Here is a 9,853-nt window from a genome sequence, read left to right as displayed (position 1 = left end):
TACCGAAAATAAAATTTTAGCATTTGAAAAAGGAACTTTAATATAGTAAATCCTATTACAGGTTAATTATCCAATTTTAAAGTCACCAAAAAAAAAATTATCCAATTTTAAAACTTTTGTATATGGGGTTTAATATATGGATTTTATTTTATTGGCAACTTTGATATAATAATAGAATATAATAACAAAACAAATAGTGCAACCTTGGGATTATAAATTCACTCGAAAATATCATCACTATATATAAACAAAAAATCAAAATAAGTAATACATAAATTTATATGCTGTATACAACCAAAATCATTTCCAAGAGTAAAAGGACTTGGAGAAGGCTCAAGTTCTTGTTTTCTCTCTTTTTTTTTTCCCTCAGATTTTAATACTTGCTTCATAGTCTGATGTCAAAAACTTCCACAATTTTTATTTTAGCTATTACAAAAAAGTGACAACTTTTTTTATATATAAATTTGGAATTGTTTCCATGAATAACTTAGACGGATTTAATACAAAACATTGATGATAGTATGATACACACAACAAATTAAGCTAATAGAATGATATCACAACTTTATAGTAAAAATCTAACCACTTACTTGCAAATCAAAAGCCACACCTTGATGAGAAAATTCAGATAAAACTCTAACAAACTTAGAAGCATTCCTTCTAAAAACAGAGCAACTAAAGTCCCTAAGAACTCTTGTGGAAAATTCATAGCTAGCAAGCTTCCTTTGTTGCCTCCACTTCTCACCATCAACAGCAAAAATCCCTTCACCAAAAAGATCACTCAAAACATCTTGATTGTACTTCCCTTTTGAGTACTTATCAAACTTTGTTTTCAATATGTGCTCCACGTTTCTCGTGTCCACCGTGTACAATTCGCTCTGATCCGGCGTGAGTAGCCGGAAAGTCGGATTCGTCTTGGCCAGTTCTGTATGGTAGTCATGGAGGTTCTTGAAGTGGAGGAGTTGGTTAAACACTGTGCCTTTGCATGGGGCATAGTTTGAGTTACCTATGGATTTTCCTTTTAACATCATGAAACATAAGCCTAAGAAGAGACATAGAAAAGAAAAGGGTATGAAAGTCAACATGGTGGATAAAACTTCCATTGTTGTGTGTGTGTGATCAAAGGTGAAATGGTTTTGTATATTTCTGTAGGTGAAGGGATTTGAGGTCTATTTATTTGTTGAAAATTAAATGATGAAAACAGCTTAGCCAATAAGACAAATTGCTTCAAAGTAATAATTTTCTTTTTTAGTAGTAAGAATTTAATTTATATATTGTTACATCGGATAAAATATTTTATTCCATCACTCGTTTGTCGTTAATTTCAAAGCCCTACAAATACAAATTATCTAATTAATGGCAATTCAAAACTCTTTTACTTTAATTATATATTGTTGCTTTAACAATCAAACATTTTAAAATTCTATATTATATATAGTCAAGTGATTTGTTTTTATGTACAAAAGAAATGTTTTAAAAAAAATTATTAGTCACCTTTCATGTCTAACAGTGACATTAAACTTTGTCTATTTCTTATTGGTATGTTTGGACTTTGTTTGTAATTAAACAAATGGGTGCAGATACTGATTTGGTGGAAAAAGTAATTTTATAAAGAATATATAGATAGCACAATTCATAATTCATGATTGTTTGTTTAAATTATTATTAGTAGTGGTGGTTAGCTTTCTGAAATTTTTCAACATTATAATTAGCATTAGTAGAAATTTAATTTATTAGAATAAATAACGATATTTTTGTTCAACTATTTCTTCTTTTGTTTATCAATGGTTGCTGTTCCTTCTTTATGTTTGTTCTTTATGTTTCTGGATTCATTTTATCGTCTGTTTTTTTTTTTGAATTTGTTAAAATCTCCTATTAGGGTTTACTTTATTATAATGCTCTCTTTTGCGGTAAGAGACAAGATCTTTTCTTTGTTCTTGAATCCTTATACCAAATCTCTTTATCTGATAAGGCTGAATGGCGATGGATGCCAATAGAAAAGATTCAAACAGGTATGGTGCTGATCTTTTCTTTGTTGCATTTTTAATTCCATTGAAGTCTCATTTACTTTTCCATTCAATATATTTCAGATTAACTTTTGAAAATATAGTTTTTTTTTAATTCTTTTTCAGATATTTTTCATGTTGTAATTTAATTTTATTGGCTTCTCATTTATATGTAGGCCAGATTTCAGAAGTTGTCGTAATCTGTAAAATATATTGTATAGTAGTTTTTCAAAGTGATTTCTTGGGTATTTTTCATTAATATGCTTTTAATTTGTTACTTCTTTTTTTTTTTACTTAGTTAGTTGGTTTCTTGGTTAAAAGTCTCAGTCTTAGATTCTAATCGTACCATTATATGCTAATAGGAGATTTTTAGCAACCCAGTAATATTGGCCCAACGGAAAAGAACCGATTTTTAGATTTCACCTTTTCAGTAAGTAGGTAACGAAATATATTATGGTTTATTATATCATGCATGTTAACCGATTAAAGAGGTGGGTTAAATCTTTAACTTCGAATGGTTTGTTTTTAATTTATATTCAGTTAGCGGTCTTTTCTACTTTCCTCCTCTTGATTGTTTCTTTTCCCTGTTAGATGAGTTTGATTAGCTAATTATGAGTTCCTGATCTTTCTAATCTCAAATGGGTGTAGACTACAACAACTCTAAAAAGATTAGTTTTGATAAATTATCAATGTCCATTCAAAATAAATAATAAAATCGTTAGTAATCATACATATATTGATACTGACTTTGAAAATTCAGCATTTATTAATACGTGAAAAGATGATTCGAAGTTCATGTACATGATTTGGTTTCAGAATCCATCAAGATAACAACAATTTCTTTTTCATTGTTTCTTTCAAAACTTCAGTATTTTTTCTTGGACATTCAAAAAGACCTCATATGTGTTAGTTACTTAGTTACCTATTTTTGTGATACTCATTATAATGTTAGTTCATTTACGTGATTATTTTTCTCTTGTGTTGCTCAGTTGGTAATAATGGTAGATTTAAAGGTATATATACCTCTCTTTGCTAAATAATTACGTAAAATTATGTGAAGCATTTTTAGTATGTTTTGTTACACATGAATTAACTTTGGAAAGAAATTTGAATATAGGGTGATAGAGCTCTTCCCTCGACTTTTGTTTCTACTCGGATTAGGGCCAATGTTCTATGTCATTGACGAGCTAGATAATTGTTTAGTGCTGGAGGTGATAAGAAAAAATGATCAGTTGCTCATAACTGACTCCTCATTTAAACAGATTAGAACTTTCTATTTTATCAATAGAGGGGTATCTGTTCAATTTAGGTATGTCGGTTTTGGAAATTTTTTTTTATTTCATTGTGGAATCATGACAACCAACCCATCCAAGTTCACCTTGATCCTGACTGCTATGTGCCTGAGCTAATGGACCCAGAGACACTTGATAATGTATCAAGAGTATTCCACATAAAGTATACCAGGATTGATGAGGACTCATCAGCTGATGTGATGGTTCTATCTGGGTCTGAACCATCTGATGATCAGTTTTCATCAGATGGTGATGCAAACAATGATCAAGATGAGACACTGGTAGGGGATAATCCGCATAATCGATAGATTTGTCTAGTGGAAGTAGTTTATCATTGGAGGTCAACGAACAAAGTAACGCGACAAACGAATTGTCTGATCATAGGTAATGCTAAATGTAACTTTTTTCCTTGTGTTTTGGATTTTAATATCATGGGATAGCTTGCTATTTTTTAGTGTGGTGACTAACATATTCATATTATCCTGAATTAGATACACTCTAGAGGTTTATTATGAAAAGATCATCACAGCTTCGGATCTGGGTCAATCTAGATTGGTAACTTGATCTCAAAAGAGTGATTTCTTTTATTTTTTTTTCTTGCAAGCTTATTGAATATTCTTCCTAAATCTGTTATTCATTGTGTATGAAAATATTATGTTTATCTTAACTATGAATTATTTGTTGCAGTATTTGGCTTCGAAATTTGTTGCGTATCTTAAACTAGATGGAGATGGTTCGATTTGGACCATCACTGGTCCATATTCCAATGTAGAGAAGAATGTGTTCTTTTTTCACTTACTGAAAAGTGGAGGAAGAGGTGGAGAATGGAAGTTTGGGGTCGAGTGAAATGAATGTTGTAGAGTATACAATTTAAAGGAGGGGGACATCATTACCTTGAAACTCGGCTCGATAGCTAACCGCCCGATAGAGTTGTCGATTCAGCGATGTTAGGCCTCTTATGTATAACTCTATTTGATAGATATTTTGAATTATATGTTAAGTTGTTTTGGACATATTTTGTTTTTTAATTAATGAACAAATTTATATATGTTGTAAATATTTTGTTTTGGTATCAATAGGTATCTTGACGTTATGTGTTTTTAAGATTATACGTAATAGTAAACTACATCTCTGCTGGACTTCTTTTACCTATTTTTTTAGTGTCTAACAATTGTTATTATATTTTATTATCTTTTATTATCTTAGAAAACATGTTATACCATTTATTGATATATTGAATAATTGTTGTATTCTATTATTTTATTTTAATGTAGTGATAATTTTGTAATTATCCAAATATAATATATTTTTATAGAATATATTTTAGTTATATTCTTAGTATTTTTCTTTTAAAAAGATTTAAATTTCGTGAACCCCGTGCATTGCACGGGTTATCACGCTAGTAATGGCAAATTGAAAATATAAAATATAAAATAATTTTAAAACGTTACCTGATATGAATTGAAAAAAAATTAAGTCTCTACTTAAACTTAAAAAATCTAATAAGTTAACATTTTCATTCATTTTAACCTGTTTAATTAGTATCTATAATCATTAATCACCAAAAACATAGACAGCATGCCACAGTTTGTTTTTGGAAGTTAAACAAGATAAGGGCTCAATTTTATTCTCTCGAAGAAAGCAAATTTTAAGATTCGTAGATAAACGACGTCGTTTTTGGCTTCCCCGACTTCAGCCAATTCAAAATTTCGAACATAATAGCCGTTTCGAATCGCGCCTTCCTCCTCCGCCATCTTAATTCGTTCTGCTGCCGTCGTTGTCGTCGTTCATTTCTCCACCGTCGAAGAGCACCACAAGAAACTTTCCACCACCACGCTCTGTCACTCGCACTCCCTCCATCCCTCTCGTTTTCTGTCGCTGCTCGCTGAAGCTCGTCAGCGTCGTCGCCGCTTCTACAGTTCTACCTCTTCTTCTTGTCGCCGTCGGTTCAGGTAGGCTCCGTCGTCCCTTCCCTGTCCCTAGCCCTAGTCCTTCCATTGTGATTCTGTTCCAATTACATTGATTCTCTTGCAACTGAATCTGTTCTGTTCTCAAACAATTTAGGGTTTTATTACACTTTATCTTTACTTTTATAGAGACAGAGATGGCAAGCTTTCTGTGAAGGAACTCCAGCCCGCTGATTCTGATCAAATCTATTCTCAGGTACCTCCCTTCATTCTTCTCTTCCTTGTTTTTTCACTATCTGTTACTACTAATTAGGAAGATCCTTAGAGAAGAGGACTGAGGGAAATTAAGGGCGTTGCATATACTTGTATCTTGACTTTTTCTATCTTCAATTTTTGGTGGTATCATTCTTCTAACGTTTTTCAATTTTCATTCATCTTATTTAAGCTTTTGTTTTTGGAGTGGCAAGACAAGAACTATATCCAATTTCTGCATCTTCTATGCCAATCTACATAATATCTATGTAGTTAATGCATCAGATGTTGGTGAGAACCAAAACTAACTTCCATTGTCATTAGTTGCAACTAAATACACAGTTGTAAATATTAATAACTATTTAGAATCATAGTTATCCTGCCTTGATGAATAAAAAGTATTAAACAGTTCCTAGTAAGGGAAGCAGTTAATCACTTTATCTATTGTATTTGTATTATTCTTTTTTTGACTAATTCTGTTCTCCATTTTTCTCTTTCTCTTGTTCTTTGGCCTTTGCATTCCACTTAGAATTCTGGCAGCCACTTTTTCTTTCTTATTCTGTTCTTTCAGATTTTCAAAATTGATCAATATTATTGGTTGCTAGTTCACAGCGCAACTGTTTGTTATACAATCCTTGTCAAAATTTTCATTTTCAAGATATATATATATATATATATATATATATATATATATATATATATACTCTGTGTGTGTGTTGATTGAATCTACGACATGTCAAATTAAAGCAGCTAACTCTTCTGTTCTCCATTTTTCTCATCCTATTGATCTTTGAAGTTATGAAATATACTCAGCATTACTATTTTTGTCTCTGCCCCAGGCAGCAAATCCTTGAGAATTTGATTGGTTTGTGAAGGGTGTGATATTGAATTATACAGCCTTCATCTTGAGGTCGGTCCTTTCTTTTTTGTTTAGGTTGCTATTTCTTCCTTTCCTGCCTTTGCTTTTGATTCCTCTTCCTTGTTTGAATTAGATGAATCTGTTTCATTCCTTTAAGCACAGAAATTTATATTATATCCCTTATTTTACAGTAGGAGCAGTTAAAAAAAATGGAAGAAGATAACTTGCAGCGGCAATGGTCCCTCAAAGACTTTGAGATCGGAAAACCTCTTGGCAGAGGAAAATTTGGCAGAGTCTACGTTGCGAGAGAAGTCAAGGTCTCTCTCTCTCTCTCTCTTCCTGTCTATTATTTTATTATTATTTTTCTTAATTTTTCTGTTTGGTTGTTCAGAAAGTTCCTGAGAAAATAAACATGTGTATGAACTTGATTCTCTCATTGTTCAATTCTGTAAATGTAAGATTGAGCTGTTTATTGCTTAGTTTTCAATTCAGCATCGTGCTCATTTGCTAAGTCTTTGGGAGCTGGGTTTTTAACATACTTTGGTTTGAGTGTTTGATTTGTGAGATAATTCAACGTCTTAGGTTGGTCTTGCGATTTTAGTACTTGGGAAATATATTATTATTTGTATTTTGAGACGAACTTTTTAGCATAAACTGGTCTTCGAGTTCTTGAAATTTAATATGGATGATGTAATTTGATATCGAATTTATTCTGAAAAAAAAATTATGAGTGGAATGTGTATGTGGATGCTCAAAGTTTTAATTGTAAAGGAAAAGAGAGACTAATTAAATTGATATGATGTTTGGAGAGTGTTTTATAATATAGTTCAATCATATAAGATACAACATTGTGTGTATACATTTTGAACTAGTCTGTGTAAGAGTTAAATACTTAGACATTAATGTTGTGAAAACTAAACACTTAGAGCGATTAATTTATAAATATTCAATTGGGTTGATCCGATTTATTTATTTATTTTTTAGAGCAAATATGTAGTTGCATTGAAGATTATATTCAAGGAACAAATTGAGAAGTACAGACTTCACCATCAGCTAGGGAGGGAGATGGAAATACAATCCAACCTTCACCACCCGAACATTCTACGACTATATGGCTGGTTTCATGATCCAGAGCGTGTTTTCTTGATTCTTGAATATGCTCATAATGGTGAGCTCTACAAGGAGCTTAGAAAAAGAGGCCACCTCACTGAGATGCAAGCAGCCACGGTAATTCTTCCTTACTGTGGGAATGTGTGTTTGTGTATGAGATTAATGACTGCAAGTAAAGTAATTGCATTTACATGCTGTGAAATATGGAACTACACAGAGAGGAAAAAGATAATTGTGCACCATGTTCATGGTAGCGATTAGCCTGCAATTAATCTGTGTCGTGGTGCAATATGTGGTGTTCCTAGAGAATAACTGATTGCATTATGTGGTGGTCTGTGAGTTATACTATTGTGTGATTATCTAATATACACACACTCTGTAGTGAGCAATGTGTATCACCTGTTTCACTGGCTCTTTGAAGTAAATCTCTCATTTATGTTGACTCTAACTTCTGTTTTTCTGAAAATTTTAGTATATTTTGAGTCTCACAGAGGCATTGGCATATTGCCATGAGAAGCATGTTATTCATAGGGATATCAAGCCAGAAAATTTGTTGCTTGACCATGAGGTATTCTTCTCCCTTTGCACCTCCTTGGTCTTTAACTTCTTATGCAAACTATGTGGATACTAAGTTATCTATCGAGTTATTGGCAACACGACATTTTGTAGTTCATTATTCTCCTTTTTCTGCAACTCTTCTTTTGGCCTCTTAATGATTATTTTGTGTTTTGCAAATTATAAGATTCCCTCCGAAGTTTTCACATTTTTGTCCAAAACATTTAGCTTTTTTGCTCACTTAGGGAGTGGAAAGGAAAAAAAAAATCTTACTGAAAATTTACTATACTGTGTATGATGATAACATTTAGTAAAGTTGAATCAGCTAATTAGATTTGGAAATTTACATGAACTTGAGTAACCAATATGATAATGGCTTCATTGCAGGGTCGTCTTAAAATTGCAGATTTTGGTTGGTCTGTACAATCTAGGGGCAAGAGACACACTATGTGCGGAACATTAGACTACTTAGCTCCCGAAATGGTAGAAAACAAAGCTCATGATTATGCAGTCGATAACTGGACTCTGGGTATCCTTTGTTATGAGTTCCTCTATGGCGTTCCTCCATTTGAGGCCGAGAGTCAAGCTGATACCTTCAAAAGGTATATATGGAAGTACATGATGAGACTAGTCTGTAGTCAAATAATGCCACTTTTGTTATGTTATTTAATGTATTTAATTTTTGTATAGGATCATGAAGGTTGACCTATCCTTCCCTGCTACGCCAGTTGTTTCTTTAGAAGCAAAAAATCTGATTAGTCGGGTATGTTCACATTTACATATCCATATTCAGGCGTAATCATACACCTTCTATCAACATAATTTGTTGTTCTTACTACAATATGTAAATTGATGTAGCTCTTGGTGAAAGACTCCTCAAGAAGGCTCTCGCTTCAGAAAATAATGGAGCATCCGTGGATAATCAAGAATGCAAATCCCATGGGTAGCTGCACCTAGCGTCAATTTTAGCCATTCACGTTGAAGTTTAGCTGTGTCCTTGAGGATAAAGGCTGTATTGTACATCAAGTACTGTAGTAGTATGTATGAAAAATTTATGATATTGTTGGAGTTCAAAGTATACTACCAACTTGAACAACATTAATCACTTCCAGTGGTTTTAGGATTTCAGCTAGGTAGTTGAAATTGTGTGTACAGAATGTACATGAGACTGAGTTCCATCTATAGGAGTTCATTCATGTATCATTAATCATGCATAATATTGATTTTTCCTTCTCTTTGTTTTAATTTTGGTTCCAGGCATTCAACTTTACAACCTGGATGCACTCCATAATAGTATGTTAAAAATGTTAACAGGGTCCTTTTGTTTTAAAATCTTGACAAACAGTAAACATATTCTTCTGACTTCTGCTTTGCACTTCTCTCCCCAATGCACAACACAAATACGAAGTTGTACAAATGGCTTCCATCTTGGAGCTCAAATCAGCTTTAGTTTGGCAATTGGTCCTCTAGCATTTTTGAGCTTCCCATTTCTTGAGAACTTTTCGTTTGTGAAGTTGAATCTAAAATGTGACTCTCTCCTGCAAATAACGATCATCCCAATGCCATGATTATATAACAGAATGTTCATAACTACCACCTAAATGCCTCAAGAGGACTAAGTAATTGATTATGACATATTCACAGGCAAAGCCCTGATCATAAAAAAACAAAAGGCTTGGTGCTCTGCAAATTAAGCTATATAACGAACATGCAAACAACTTACAACTAACAATCTGCAAGGAGTCAGAAGCAATTAACTTTAACTAAACATCTTCTAAACTTTGACTATCTTATTTTTAGATGATTATAGGGGTAACTTTTTTGTATCTTATTGTGTAATTTTTCTTTATTTGACCATTAGGCCATAGGCCA

At 32.5% G+C, this 9,853-nt stretch overlaps 2 protein-coding genes across 6 annotated transcripts in view; one reads left to right on the top strand and one right to left on the bottom strand.

Moving 5' to 3' along the window:
* Nucleotides 1-1,169, bottom strand: part of LOC107625997 (cytochrome P450 704C1) — a 4,497-nt gene extending 3,328 nt beyond the window's left edge. Inside the window, exon 1 of the mRNA XM_016328757.2 lies at nucleotides 591-1,169. Within this exon, the coding sequence (XP_016184243.1) occupies nucleotides 591-1,103 (513 nt within the window). The 5' untranslated portion in view covers nucleotides 1,104-1,169. The remainder of the gene's footprint in view (nucleotides 1-590) is intronic.
* LOC107625995 (serine/threonine-protein kinase Aurora-3) lies at nucleotides 4,944-9,226 on the top strand. 5 transcript variants are annotated; one of them, XM_021116341.1, is made up of 9 exons: nucleotides 4,944-5,250; nucleotides 5,395-5,461; nucleotides 6,297-6,367; nucleotides 6,508-6,633; nucleotides 7,301-7,543; nucleotides 7,899-7,994; nucleotides 8,369-8,583; nucleotides 8,672-8,744; nucleotides 8,840-9,226. In XM_021116341.1, exons 4-9 carry the CDS (start codon nucleotides 6,526-6,528, stop codon nucleotides 8,936-8,938), a joined length of 834 nt encoding a protein of 277 aa, XP_020972000.1. In that variant the 5' UTR covers nucleotides 4,944-5,250; nucleotides 5,395-5,461; nucleotides 6,297-6,367; nucleotides 6,508-6,525; the 3' UTR covers nucleotides 8,939-9,226. The 5 variants fall into 5 exon arrangements, with proteins under 5 accessions (XP_020972000.1, XP_016184235.1, XP_020971999.1 ...); XM_016328749.2 differs by having other exon boundaries at nucleotides 5,401-5,461; nucleotides 8,840-9,127; XM_021116340.1 differs by having other exon boundaries at nucleotides 6,297-6,391; nucleotides 8,840-9,127.

Source organism: Arachis ipaensis, chromosome B02, assembly GCF_000816755.2.
Source record: "Arachis ipaensis cultivar K30076 chromosome B02, Araip1.1, whole genome shotgun sequence".
Lineage (NCBI taxonomy): Eukaryota > Viridiplantae > Streptophyta > Magnoliopsida > Fabales > Fabaceae > Arachis > Arachis ipaensis.
This window is presented reverse-complemented; position numbering and strand designations above follow the sequence as displayed.